Source organism: Engystomops pustulosus, chromosome 9 (assembly GCF_040894005.1).
Source record: "Engystomops pustulosus chromosome 9, aEngPut4.maternal, whole genome shotgun sequence".
Classification (NCBI taxonomy): Eukaryota; Metazoa; Chordata; class Amphibia; order Anura; family Leptodactylidae; genus Engystomops; species Engystomops pustulosus.
In genome coordinates, this window is record NC_092419.1 from 1644690 (window position 1) to 1659397 (window position 14708).

The 14708-nt window shown below is 47.0% G+C and overlaps 1 protein-coding gene across 1 annotated transcript in view; it reads left to right on the forward strand.

Moving 5' to 3' along the window:
* LOC140077902 (complement factor B-like) overlaps window positions 1-14708 on the forward strand; it is a 94571-nt gene that overhangs the window by 22680 nt on the left and 57183 nt on the right. The window contains exons 2-4 of the mRNA XM_072125505.1: window positions 10615-10815; window positions 11752-11937; window positions 12222-12395. Of these exons, the coding sequence (XP_071981606.1) occupies window positions 10615-10815; window positions 11752-11937; window positions 12222-12395 (561 nt within the window). The remainder of the gene's footprint in view (window positions 1-10614; window positions 10816-11751; window positions 11938-12221; window positions 12396-14708) is intronic.

The following is a 14708-nucleotide window of genomic DNA, read 5'->3' on the forward strand; positions in this document are numbered from 1 at the left end:
ATCAAAGAGTTCTATTATCAATGGCAGGAGATAGCGGCCCTTCTTGGTGACAAAGAAGAATCCGGCACCAGCCGGAGAGGACTTGCGTATGAAATGTCTGTGCAGGTTCTCTTTGATGTACTCGGACATGGCAGCCATCTCAGGAACAGAGAGAGCGTAGACACGGCCTCTAGGGGTGAGGTGCCAGGAAGCAGGTCCACAGGGCAATCATAGGGACGATGCGGTGGCAAAGTCTCTGCCTGTTTTTTGGAAAAAACATTGGCAAAGTCCCGGTAGCATGCTGGCAGACCCTCCTGAGACACGGAAGAAGTCAGGATAGGTAGAGGTGACGCCATGCAACGTGAGTGGCATTCTGATCCCCAACGCAGGACCTCCCCAGTCTCCTAGTTGAGGACCGGGCGTGAAGTTGCAGCCATGGAAGACCCAGGAGAAGAGATGAGGTGGAGCGTGGCAAAACATAGAAGGAGAGTCTTTCTTTGTAAAAATTGGTTCAGTGTGGTACCTGGCCCGGATCAGACAAGATTTGTCCAATGACTGAAGATATGTATAGGGGATTCTCGAGAGGAACCACCGGAATACAATGCCGGGAGACCCGGGCGGCATCCACAAAGTTTCACAGGAGTGTGGGTAGCGACACCGAAGAGCACTGGAACTGTCAGGCGTGGAGAAACTGTATTTACACCTAGGGATGTTTCTCCCAGGAGCCCTGGGTGCTGCCATCTCCTGGACGTGGGGGGACGGACAGGACAAGCCCCAAGGAAGTGCTCAGGACTGAAGTTCTCCTGACAATGTCTGAAACGTTCCTTGACGGCGAGTCGGGCTCTGTAGACCTGCATAGGCTCCACTTCTGACTGTGCGTCTGGAGGCTGGAGCAGCTTTTGGGAGACTGGAGCCAAACAAGGTAGATGTGGAAGCAGGACCTGTGGTTGCTCGTGATGCAATTCCTCAGCATGCTCCATAAACCACTCGTCTATCCGAGTGGCCAGGGTGATGAGACCACTCAGAGTAGCCGGCAAGCCGGCAGGACACAGGTGGCCAGTGCATCTTTGACCTGACAGGGCAGTCCCTTTTTGAATGTTGCGGACAACATGCCGCGTCATTCCAGGAGAGCTCGGAAGATAGGGTATGGAACTTGACAGCGTATTCGGATACAGACGAGTACCCTTGTTTTAAGTTCAGCAGTGCCGTTTCAGCTGAGGAGGCTTGTGCGGGTTCCTCAAATACGGATCAGAATTCAGCCAGTAATGCAGTATGGGTAGCCATGACTGGATTTCCTCTATCCCATAGAGGGGTAGCTAAGGCCTTTCCTGGAGAGTAAACTGACAATGAATGCCACCTTGGAGCGTTCGGTAACAAACTGGGATGGCATAAGTTCAATGTGCAGCAAGCACTGTATAACGAAGCCCCTGCACAGCTCGGGATCGCCATCATACTTATCAGGCATGGAGAGTCTGAGCCTGGGTTCTGCCGCCGGAAAACAAGCTGGAGTAACCGGAGAGGTCGCAGTAACCGTCGCAGAAGTAGTCGCTGGAGCCAGATGCTGGTGCATAGCGGTAAACAGCTGTTGCAGTTTGGCTGTAACTTGACCAAGTAGTTCTCCATGTGTAGCAATCTGCAGGGTCTGCTGGGTGACAACCCGGGAAATATCATCCAGTATCAGAAGCGGCACCTCAGCAGGGTCCTTGGCCCGATCTTACTGTCAGGACTCGGGGTCAGTGAACCCCCTGGACCACCGCAGCGAGATGGTACTAGCCAACACCTGGGACAGGACTCTAAGTGGCACCTGGTATTCACCAGATCCCACCGCAAAGTAGGATGGACTTTCTGTGGCAGGGTGCCACCAGGTTGTTCCACAGGTGCGACTAGCCCGCAGTGGCAGCCAAGGTCGCCGTACAGAATCAGAGTCCAGGCTCATGGTCAGGTACAGGGCAGCTGAGGGAGGCAGGAGGGAAGCTTTCTCAATGGCATGAAGCTCAAAGATAAGGCGGGGAGTGAAGGGAGCCGCTGATCATTATGGGAAACCTGGAATTGCCAAAGCCGATCAGCGGTGGGCTGGTCCTTTAAATCTTCGAGGGAAGAGCGGAGATGTGCACCCGACCTAGCCTGGACGGGAGCAGGAGCGTGGGGAGGTGAGTGCGGGCTGGAAGGCGGGGCATTGCTGGGACGGTCCCCATACCAAGCACCGAGGCGTCAGCGCGCCCAAGGGCCCAACCAACAGCCACTCCGGTATTCTAGGCCCCGGCTGCCTCCAGGGCCCAAGAAAAGGCCGTGCCCCGGTGGGGGATGTTGCAGATGTAGGTTTCCTACATGTAGGCGTATGTCACTTACACTGGCTGAGCCATTACAGGCGCTGAGTTGTACGCTCTCTCTTCTGGTATATGAGGTTACAGATGAGGACGCTCTCTCTTCTGGTATATGAGTTTACAGATGAGGACGCTCTCTCTTCTGGTATATGAGGTTACAGATGAGGACGCTCTCCCTTCTGGTATATGAGGTTACAGATGAGGACGCTCTCTCTTCTGGTATATGAGGTAATAGATGAGGACGCTCTCTCTTCTGGTATATGAGGTTACAGATGAGGACGCTCTCTCTTCTGGTATATGAGGTAAAAGATGAGCACGCTCTCTCTTCTGGTATATGAGGTTACAGATGAGGACGCTCTCTCTTCTGGTATATGAGGTTATAGATGAGGATGCTCTCTCTTCTGGTATATAAGGTTACAGATGAGGACGCTCTCTCTTCTGGTATATGAGGTTATAGATGAGGATGCTCTCTCTTCTGGTATATGAGGTTATAGATGAGGACGCTCTCTCTTCTGGTATATGAGGTTACAGATGAGGACGCTCTCTCTTCTGGTATATGAGGTTACAGATGAGGACGCTCTCTCTTCTGGTACATGAGGTTACAGATGAGGACGCTCTCTCTTCTGGTATATGAGGTTACAGATGAGGACGCTCTCTCTTCTGGTACATGAGGTTACAGATGAGGACCCTATCTCTTCTGGTATATGAGGTTACAGATGAGGAAGCTCTCTCTTCTGGTATATGAGGTTACAGATGAGGACGCTCTCTCTTCTGGTACATGAGGTTACAGATGAGGACCCTATCTCTTCTGGTATATGAGGTTAGAGATGAGGACGCTCTCTCTTTGGGTATATGAGGTTACAGATGAGGACGCTCTCTCTTCAGGTATATGAGGTTATAGATGAGGATGCTCTCTCTTCTGGTATATGAGGTTACAGATGAGGACACTCTCTCTTCTGGTATATGAGGTTACAGATGAGGACACTCTCTCTTCTGGTATATGAGGTTACAGATGAGGACGCTCTCTCTTCTGGTATATGAGGTTACAGATGAGGACGCTCTCTCTTCTGGTATATGAGGTTACAGATGAGGATGCTCTCTCTTCTGGAATATGAGGTTACAGATGAGGACACTCTCTCTTCTGGTATATGAGGTTACAGATGAGGACGCTCTCTCTTCTGGTATATGAGGTTACAGATGAGGACACTCTCTCTTCTGGTATATGAGGTTACAGATGAGGACACTCTCTCTTCTGGTATATGAGGTTACAGATGAGGACGCTCTCTCTTCTGGTATATGAGGTTACAGATGAGGACGCTCTCTCTTCTGGTATATGAGGTTACAGATGAGGACGCTCTCTCTTCTGGTATATGAGGTTACAGATGAGGACGCTCTCTCTTCTGGTATATGAGGTTACAGATGAGGACGCTCTCTCTTCTGGTATATGAGGTTACAGATGAGGACGCTCTCTCTTCTGGTATATAAGGTTACAGATGAGGACGCTCTCTCTTCTGGTATATGAGATTATAGATGAGGACGCTCTCTCTTCTGGTATATGAGGTTACAGATGAGGACGCTCTCTCTTCTGGTATATGAGGTTACAGATGAGGACGCTCTATCTTCTGGTATATGAGGTTACAGATGAGGACGCTCTCTCTTCTGGTATATGAGGTTACAGATGAGGACGCTCTATCTTCTGGTATATGAGGTTACAGATGAGGACGCTCTCTCTTCTGGTATATGAGGTTACAGATGAGGACGCTCTCTCTTCTGGTATATGAGGTTACTGATGAGGACGCTCTCTCTTCTGGTATATGAGGTTACAGATGAGGACGCTCTCTCTTCTGGTATATGAGGTTACAGATGAGGACACTCTCTCTTCTGGTATATGAGGGTACAGATGAGGACGCTCTCTCTTCTGGTATATGAGGGTACAGATGAGGACGCTCTCTCTTCTGGTATATGAGGTTACAGATGAGGACTCTCTCTTCTGGTATATGAGGTTACAGATGAGGACGCTCTCTCTTCTGGTATATGAGGTTACAGATGAGGACGCTCTCTCTTCTGGTATATGAGGTTACAGATGAGGACGCTCTCTCTTCTGGTATATGAGGTTACAGATGAGGACACTCTCTCTTCTGGTATATAAGGTTACAGATGAGGACACTCTCTCTTCTGGTATATGAGGGTACAGATGAGGACGCTCTCTCTTCTGGTATATGAGGGTACAGATGAGGACGCTCTCTCTTCTGGTATATGAGGTTACAGATGAGGACTCTCTCTTCTGGTATATGAGGTTACAGATGAGGACGCTCTCTCTTCTGGTATATGAGGTTACAGATGAGCACGCTCTCTCTTCTGGTATATGAGGTTACAGATGAGGACGCTCTCTCTTCTGGTATATGAAGTTACAGATGAGGACGCTCTCTCTTCTGGTATATGAGGTTATAGATGAGGACGTTCTCTCTTCTGGTATATGAGGTTACAGATGAGGACGCTCTCTCTTCTGGTATATGAGGTTACAGATGAGGACGCTCTCTCTTCTGGTATATGAGGTTACAGATGAGGACGCTCTCTCTTCTGGTATATGAGGTTACAGATGAGGACGCTATCTCTTCTGGTATATGAGGTTATAGATGAGGACGCTCTCTCTTCTGGTATATGAGGTTATAGATGAGGACGCTCTCTCTCCTCTGGTATATGAGGTTATAGATGAGGATGCTCTCTCTTCTGGTATATGAGGTTACAGATGAGGACGCTTTCTCTTCTGGTATATGAGGTTACAGATGAGGACGCTCTCTCTTCTGGTATATGAGGTTACAGATGAGGACGCTCTCTCTTCTGGTATATGAGGTTACAGATGAGGACGCTCTCTCTTCTGGTATATGAGGTTACAGATGAGGACGCTCTCTCTTCTGGTATATGAGGTTACAGATGAGGACGCTCTCTCTTTTGGTATATGAGGTTACAGATGAGGACGCTCTCTCTTCTGGTATATGAGGTTACAGATGAGGACGCTCTCTCTTCTGGTATATGAGGTTACAGATGAGGACGCTCTCTCTTTTGGTATATGAGGTTACAGATGAGGACGCACTCTCTTCTGGTATATGAGGTTCCAGATGAGGATGCTCTCTCTTCTGGTATATGAGGTTATAGATGAGGATGCTCTCTCTTCTGGTATATGAGGTTACAGATGAGGACGCTCTCTCTTCTGGTATATGAGGTTACAGATGAGGACGCTCTCTCTTTTGGTATATGAGGTTACAGATGAGGACGCTCTCTCTTCTGGTATATGAGGTTACAGATGAGGACGCTCTCTCTTCTGGTATATGAGGTTACAGATGAGGACGCTCTCTCTTTTGGTATATGAGGTTACAGATGAGGACGCTCTCTCTTCTGGTATATGAGGTTACAGATGAGGACACTCTCTCTTCTGGTATATGAGGTTACAGATGAGGACGCTCTCTCTTCTGGTATATGAGGTTATAGATGAGGATGCTCTCTCTTCTGGTATATGAGGTCACAGATGAGGACGCTTTCTCTTCTGGTATATGAGGTTACAGATGAGGACGCTCTCTCTTCTGGTATATGAGGCTACAGATGAGGACGCTCTCTCTTCTGGTATATGAGGTTACAGATGAGGACGCTCTCTCTTCTGGTATATGAGGTTATAGATGAGGACGCTCTCTCTTCTGGTATATGAGGTTACAGATGAGGACGCTCTCTCTTCTGGTATATGAGGTTATAGATGAGGATGCTCTCTCTTCTGGTATATGTTACAGATGAGGACGCTCTCTCTTCTGGTATATGTTACAGATGAGGATGCTCTCTCTTCTGGTATATGAGGTTACAGATGAGGACGCTCTCTCTTCTGGTATATGAGGTCACAGATGAGGACGCTTTCTCTTCTGGTATATGAGGTTACAGATGAGGACGCTCTCTCTTCTGGTATATGAGGTTACAGATGAGGACGCTCTCTCTTCAGTTATAAGAGGTTACAGATGAGGACGCTCTCTCTTCTGGTATATGAGGTTACAGATGAGCACGCTCTCTCTTCTGGTATATGAGGTTACAGATGAGGACGCTCTCTCTTCTGGTATATGAGGTTATAGATGAGGATGCTCTCTCTTCTGGTATATGAGGTTACAGATGAGGACGCTTTCTTTTCTGGTATATGATGTTATAGATGAGGACGCTTTCTCTTCTGGTATATGAGGTTACAGATGAGGACGCTCTCTCTTCTGGTATATGAGGTTACAGATGAGGACGCTCTCTCTTCTGGTATATGAAGTTACAGATGAGGACACTCTCTCTTCTGGTATATGAGGTTACAGATGAGGACGCTCTCTCTTCTGGTATATGAGGTTACAGATGAGGATGCTCTCTCTTCTGGTATATGAGGTTATAGATGAGGACGCTCTCTCTTCTGGTATATGAGGTTATAGATGAGGATGCTCTCTCTTCTGGTATATGAGGTTACAGATGAGGACGCTCTCTCTTCTGGTATATGAGGTTACAGATGAGGACGCTCTCTCTTCTGGTATATGAGGTTATAGATGAGGACGTTCTCTCTTCTGGTATATGAGGTTACAGATGAGGACGCTCTCTCTTCTGGTATATGAGGTTACAGATGAGGACACTCTCTCTTCTGGTATATGAGGTTACAGATGAGGACGCTCTCTCTTCTGGTATATGAGGTTACAGATGAGGACGCTCTCTCTTCTGGTATATGAGGTTATAGATGAGGACGCTCTCTCTTCTGGTATATGAGGTTACAGATGAGGACGCTCTCTCTTCTGGTATATGAGGTTACAGATGAGGACGCTCTCTCTTCTGGTATATGAGGTTACAGATGAGGACGCTTTCTCTTCTGGTATATGAGGTTACAGATGAGGACGCTCTCTCTTCTGGTATATGAGGTTACAGATGAGGACACTCTCTCTTCTGGTATATGAGGTTACTGATGAGGACGCTCTCTCTTCTGGTATATGAAGTTACAGATGAGGACGCTCTCTCTTCTGGTATATGAGGTTATAGATGAGGACGTTCTCTCTTCTGGTATATGAGGTTACAGATGAGGACGCTCTCTCTTCTGGTATATGAGGCTACAGATGAGGACGCTCTCTCTTCTGGTATATGAGGTTACAGATGAGGACCCTATCTCTTCTGGTATATGAGGTTACAGATGAGGACACTCTCTCTTCTGGTATATGAGGTTACAGATGAGGACCCTATCTCTTCTGGTATATGAGGTTACTGATGAGGACGCTCTCTCTTCTGGTATATGAAGTTACAGATGAGGACGCTCTCTCTTCTGGTATATGAGGTTACAGATGAGGACGCTCTCTCTTCTGGCATATGAGGTTACAGATGAGGACGCTCTCTCTTCTGGTATATGAGGTTACAGATGAGGACGCTCTCTCTTCTGGTATATGAGGTTACAGATGAGGACGCTCTCTCTTCTGGTACATGAGGTTACAGATGAGGACGCTCTCTCTTCTTGTATATGAGGTTACAGATGAGGACGCGCTCTCTTCTGGTATATGAGGTTATAGATGAGGACGTTCTCTCTTCTGGTATATGAGGTTACAGATGAGGACGCTCTCTCTTCTGGTATATGAGGTTACAGATGAGGACACTCTCTCTTCTGGTATATGAGGTTACAGATGAGGACCCTATCTCTTCTGGTATATGAGGTTACTGATGAGGACGCTCTCTCTTCTGGTATATGAAGTTACAGATGAGGACGCTCTCTCTTCTGGTATATGAGGTTACAGATGAGGACGCTCTCTCTTCTGGCATCTGAGGTTACAGATGAGGACGCTCTCTCTTCGGGTATATGAGGTTACAGATGAGGACGCTCTCTCTTCTGGTATATGAGGTTACAGATGAGGACGCTCTCTCTTCTGGTACATGAGGTTACAGATGAGGACGCTCTCTCTTCTTGTATATGAGGTTACAGATGAGGACGCGCTCTCTTCTGGTATATGAGGTTATAGATGAGGACGTTCTCTCTTCTGGTATATGAGGTTACAGATGAGGACGCTCTCTCTTCTGGTATATGAGGTTACAGATGAGGACGCTCTCTCTTCTGGTATATGAGGTTACAGATGAGGACGCTCTCTCTTCTGGTATATGAGGTTACAGATGAGGACGCTCTCTCTTCTGGTATATGAGGTTACAGATGAGGACGCTCTCTCTTCTGGTATATGAGGTTACAGATGAGGATGCTCTCTCTTCTGGTATATGAGGTTACAGATGAGGACGCTCTCTCTTCTGGTATATGAGGTTACAGATGAGGACGCTCTCTCTTCTGGTATATGAGGTTACAGATGAGGACTCTCTCTTCAGGTATATGAGGTTACAGATGAGGACGCTCTCCCTTCTGGTATATGAGGTTACAGATGAGGACTCTCTCTTCAGGTATATGAGGTTACAGATGAGGACGCTCTCTCTTCTGGTATATGAGGTTACAGATGAGGACTCTCTCTTCAGGTATATGAGGTTATAGATGAGGACGCTCTCTCTTCTGGTATATGAGGTTACAGATGAGGACTCTCTCTTCAGGTATATGAGGTTACAGATGAGGACGCTCTCTCTTCTGGTATATGAGGTTATAGATGAGGACGCTCTCTCTTCTGGTATATGAGGTTATAGATGAGGATGCTCTCTCTTCTGGTATATGAGGTTACAGATGAGGACGCTTTCTCTTCTGGTATATGATGTTATAGATGAGGACGCTTTCTCTTCTGGTATATGAGGTTACAGATGAGGACGCTCTCTCTTCTGGTATATGAGGTTACAGATGAGCACGCTCTCTCTTCTGGTATATGAGGTTACAGATGAGGACGCTCTCTCTTCTGGTATATGAGGTTACAGATGAGGACGCTCTCTCTCTTCTGGTATATGAGGTTACAGATGAGGACGCTCTCTCTTCTGGTATATGAGGTTACACATGAGGACGCTCTCTCTTCTGGTATATGAGGTTACGGATGAGGACGCTCTCCTGGCACGGTGCTGTGATCACTGCGGCTCTAATGCTGGGAATGGATGTTGGTGTTTAATACAGATCTCTATCTAGATCAGGGAAGTGGAAGCTGTGGCCTGGGCTGAAAGTGAAGAGCGGCCTCATCTGTACACTCCAATCCTGACTGAAAATCTCCTCAGCTTCCTGTCACTGGCTCCTCCCTCTGCTTCACAGGCTTGACTTGTGAGGCTCCTCCCTCAGAAGATTCATGTGACCACAACTCTTACACCTATACAAGTGTGCCAGTAGGTGGCAGCACAGAGCAAACATTAACTGAATAATATAGTACACGAGGCAAATCCTTACCACCAGACATCTGTATTATCCAGTAGCTGGGACATATATATATATATATATATATATATATATATATATATATATAATGAGAGAGACAGCTCTGTATACTACTACCATTGGTGCCTTTGAACATGAGGCCCCGCTTGGGGGTGAGAAGAGAGGTAGAAGCAGATTATCTCCAAGAACCCTCCTACCTACATTCATTATAATAAGTTATGTTATAGATGTAACTGTAATGTAATAAAATGGCTTCTGTGGCCAAAAAGATCCAACTAGTTCTAGTTTATCGTGTGTTCGGGGGCGGCCGGTATAAATACAGTTTTGGCAAGTGACGTCATTACCTTTGACTTTGCTGGGGTCATGGAGATGAAGCTCTTTAAGGAAGTTCCTTTTGCAACTTTTCCCGTGAATCTACACATTTCTGTATCATTGAGCGCTGGTACTTCTTAAGAAGTCATAGAAATGTCTCAAAATTCTCCCACGACTCAACGAGCCAACGGACTTCTGTGTGGTGCACAACATCTCCAGTCTTGCACTATGCTAGCCCTCCCCGAGGAAGAAGCATTTCAATGATTTCCTATGGGAAACCTGGCATTGATATAGAAGCGTTCATGGGAAGAATTGTGCTTGTAATCCAAGGCTCCACTCTAACAGCCGTGTAGATCCCTCTGCAGAGAGCTCCCCCTAGTGGTGGATGTAGACGCACACGAGTCTTGGTTATTTTATTATAAGAACAAATAAAAGCTACATTTTAAAGTGATACACCCACAACTTTCCCTCTCCCCCAAAAACCTCCCTTCATACATACAGATCCTAATATAAAGGCCACACAGGGACGGTGAGATATGAAACAGGCAGAACTGTGAGTGCAGCTCCGGAGGATGACGCCAGGTGTAAGTCAGTATCGTGATATACTATTCATGGTGGGGAAAGACAACCCTACAACAACATGAATCTCATTCCCATAACTTTCCTCTCTGGTTTCAGGCTCCATTGCTGCCCCCGCACCCAAATGTGCTCTGGATAACATCGACATTAAAGGTGGAGAATATCGGGTCGTTGATGTGGAAAATTTTATGAGGGTGGTGTACAAATGCCCTGAAGGCTTGTACCCGCACCCGTCCTACTCACGGGACTGCCTCTACAATGGGAAATGGTCGAATGATAAAGTCAAGGCCGAATGCAGAGGTAAGAGATGATTGATGTGTAGCTATAGGGGCAGGGTCAGAGGTCACGCCTGGGACCCCAGGTAAGATAACAACACAGTTAGAAATGCCTCATGGAATATAAGACCCAGAAGCTCCAAGTTACATCGTTACGCCTCTATGCAATGTCCATCTGCTCCTGAGGAGGCTTCAAGAAACTTTGGCTCCTACCAAGGGGCAGAATGAGACTAAATCTATGAATAGTTCTGCTTCGCTTTCTTACAATGTAAAGTAAATTCTGGTTCAGAAATGTTTTTTTACCTCCTGAGCTGCCGTAACCGTCCACAAAATGGCGGCAGATGGAGGGTCATGTGATCTCTACCTGTCCATGACTGATGTACCTTCCAGGAGCTTATGATGGTATTCATGAATATTAATGAGCGGACCATCAGTATTTGGGTCTGGTGGGTTTTAATCAGGCCCCGGTCTGGGGTGTCATCCCTTACGTGCCATGGGCAAAGCTGCCCCCATCATGCAATGGCCAGCGATCTTGTTATTTCCCTGGTACCGATCACAGGTGTTACCAGTGTGGAGATAAACCCAACTTGGACTTCTGACTCAAGTCCGGGTTCTTATTCTGCAGACCCATACCCGCAAAGTTTGGTACACACCCGAACTTTGGAGTTCATGTGCTCCCATCACCATTCATGAACATATGAAGGTCCTGGACATGACCCTCCACTTCCTGGCGGCTGATGAGGTGAACCAGAAGGCTTCACATTGCACAACAATAAAACCACGCAGAGCTTTCAATAGATGGATTTTGGTAATCTGCCTATCATCCCCCCCCCCCCCGGACGTAACCGAAAAAAGGAAAGTGGACCCTCCCTTTAATCTTTGGGATCCATTACCTTGGAGGATACATTGGTAGCAGAGCCCACACTCCTCATACTCTCCTTGTGTTTCCCTCCCTCTCTAGCCGTGGAGTGCCCCAGACCGGTCATGTTTGATAATGGAGTATACTATCCCCGACAAAAAAAATATTTCATAGGAGACGTTCTGCACTTCGAGTGTTGGGAAGGACTCGAAATGTTTGGACCTGGAAACCGAACTTGTCAGCCAAATGGGAAATGGAGCGGAGAAGTAACGAAATGTGACGGAAAAGGTACAAATAATCTAAAATATCTCATGAATATCAAAAATGATATAATAATTATCTCCAGTCACTGGCTGCAGGACTCTGTGCAGGTCCTGTAACAATGAAAGGTCCTGGAAATATTTGGGATCTTTGCACTTTGTAGATTGTTCTTGTTTTTTGACAACATTCATGGAGCCCCCAATTTATTATCATTTTAGATTTTGTTATATTATATTATTATTATATTAGATTGTGTTATATTATTATTTCTTCTCTCACTATTGTCATTCCCCATTAATAACCCCACACAGACGGCGACTGTCCGAATCCGGGGGTTCCTATCGGGTCTACTAAAGTAGGGACCTCCTACATGATTGAAGGTACAGTGAAGTATGAATGCCAGTCCGGGCTGCGGATGTTCGGCTCCAAGGAGAGAACATGTATGGAGAACAAGCGCTGGTCCGGAGCAGAACCGTCCTGCAGATGTAAGAATATACACAGTCTGTAGATAATCCTCAGCCACCGCTAACGAGATAACGTCCGGTAGTAATGAGCCTAATTACCATAATGGGGCAGATCGGGGAGGCGGGATGTAATAAGCCCCATTACAACCAGTTTCAAACCCGCACGCCACTGTGGGTATAAAGGGATGTGGGGCGTGATGGGACGGGCAGGGAGGCAGCGGAGATCAAACCTGATCCAGGTCAGACACGTTTAGACCAGGTCTCAGATTCTGGATTTACAAAGAGACCAGAGACACTTAGGGGGGGGGGGGAGCATTAATCATTTACTAAGAACAGTGCAGTGTGTACTGTGTGCAGTGTGTACTATGTGCAGTGTGTACTATGTGTGGTGTCCTGTGTACTATGTGCAGGGTCCTGTGTACTATGTGCAGTGTGTACTATGTGCAGTGTGTACTATGTGCAGGGGGTGTGTACTATGTGCAGTGTGTACTATGTGCAGTGTGTACTATGTGCAGTGTGTACTATGTGCTGGGGTCCTGTGTACTATGTGCAGTGTCCTGTGTACTATGTGCAGTGTCCTGTGTACTATGTGCAGGGTGTACTACGTGAAGGGTCCTGTGTACTATGTGCAGTGTGTACTATGTGCAGGGTGTGTACTATGTGCAGTGTGTACTATGTGCATTGTGTACTATGTGCAGTGTGTACTATGTGCAGGGGGTGTGTACTATGTGCAGTGTGTACTATGTGCTGGGGTCCTGTGTACTATGTGCAGTGTCCTGTGTACTATGTGCTGGGGTCCTTTGTACTATGTGCAGTGTCCTGTGTACTATGTGCAGTGTGTACTATGTGCAGGGTGTACTATGTGCAGGGTGTACTACGTGAAGGGTCCTGTGTACTATGTGCAGTGTCCTGTGTACTATGTGCTGGGGTCCTTTGTACTATGTGCAGTGTCCTGTGTACTATGTGCAGTGTGTACTATGTGCAGGGTGTACTATGTGCAGGGTGTACTACGTGAAGGGTCCTGTGTACTATGTGCAGTGTGTACTATGTGCAGGGTGTGTACTATGTGCAGTGTGTGTACTATGTGCAGTGTGTACTATGTGCAGGATGTGTACTATGTGCAGTGTGTACTATGTGATACTGTGTGTATCTTTGTCCCCTTAAATAAAGCGCATACACACAAAATTAACTTAACCAAAATATGGAGTGACATCAGGGAGTCGGTCACAGCTTTTATTTAAATTGTTACAACATTATAACATATACTCATAGAGTATCAACTTTACTTACCCATATATCTTCAAGGATTAACTACAAGAATTAAGGGGCACCTGAAATGTCAGCCTCCTTGGAGGGCATGTAGGTCCTCACCCCAAACCACCACACCGCCACGGAGGAGGACATGTACACCAACATGTCCCTCCGACCCCCCCACATAAGGGACAATGCCCTTTCAATACCGTCCTGCAAACCTGACAGGAAGATATCCAGCCCTATATCAGTTAAATGCACACCGTTGGGCAGTAACAGGCCCCGATTGTCACCCTCCAACTCCCTGTGTCTGACAACTACTCCATCTCTCTCTCTCACAACCTCCTCCAATACCCGCTGCATCTCTCGCACCCTCCCAGATAGCCCTGGGAATGATCGCGGACCAAACTAAAACAAATTTAGAAAAGAATGAGGAAAATCCCTCCAGATCCGACTGGATCAAAGAGATCAATTCCCCCAGGCAAACTGAGCAAAGATCGTTACCCCCGAGGTGCAGTACAAGTATAGAAGGGGCTTCCGAGTACCGGCTAATATCAACTAACTCTGGTAACACCTGCAACCAGCGCAGACCCTTGATTCCCCTCCAAAGGACGTCTGCGTTGTAGAAGCCGAGTGATCGTCCACCTGGTCACAGCAACGCCCTCTGCCTGGCCCAGAAAATAAATGAATGGCCCAGAATCCATACTGTAGGACGGGAATCTAAAAGAAGGAAGAAATCAATTAATAAGTAAATCAGGGCGAATATACCCAGCAAAACAGTCTGACCGCCAACGCCCTATCCTCTGAACTTCGGCATCTGATAAGCCCAACTCGCTTGCAGTAGTCGCAGCGCCAATCCGGAATGAGTGCGTGCCGCAATCACCCGGGGGAAGACCAGCAGCCACAAGCGCTTTCTTAAAAACCACTGAAAACTTAAAACACGTAAGTAGGGAACAGTCTGCTTGCCACAAAAATTGAGATCCACCCACTCTAACTGCCAAGAACCTCTCCACAGCCGCTACTGGACAAGCTAAACCACCCATAGGACGCAGGCCACCCAACAACCACGACTGAAAACATCAG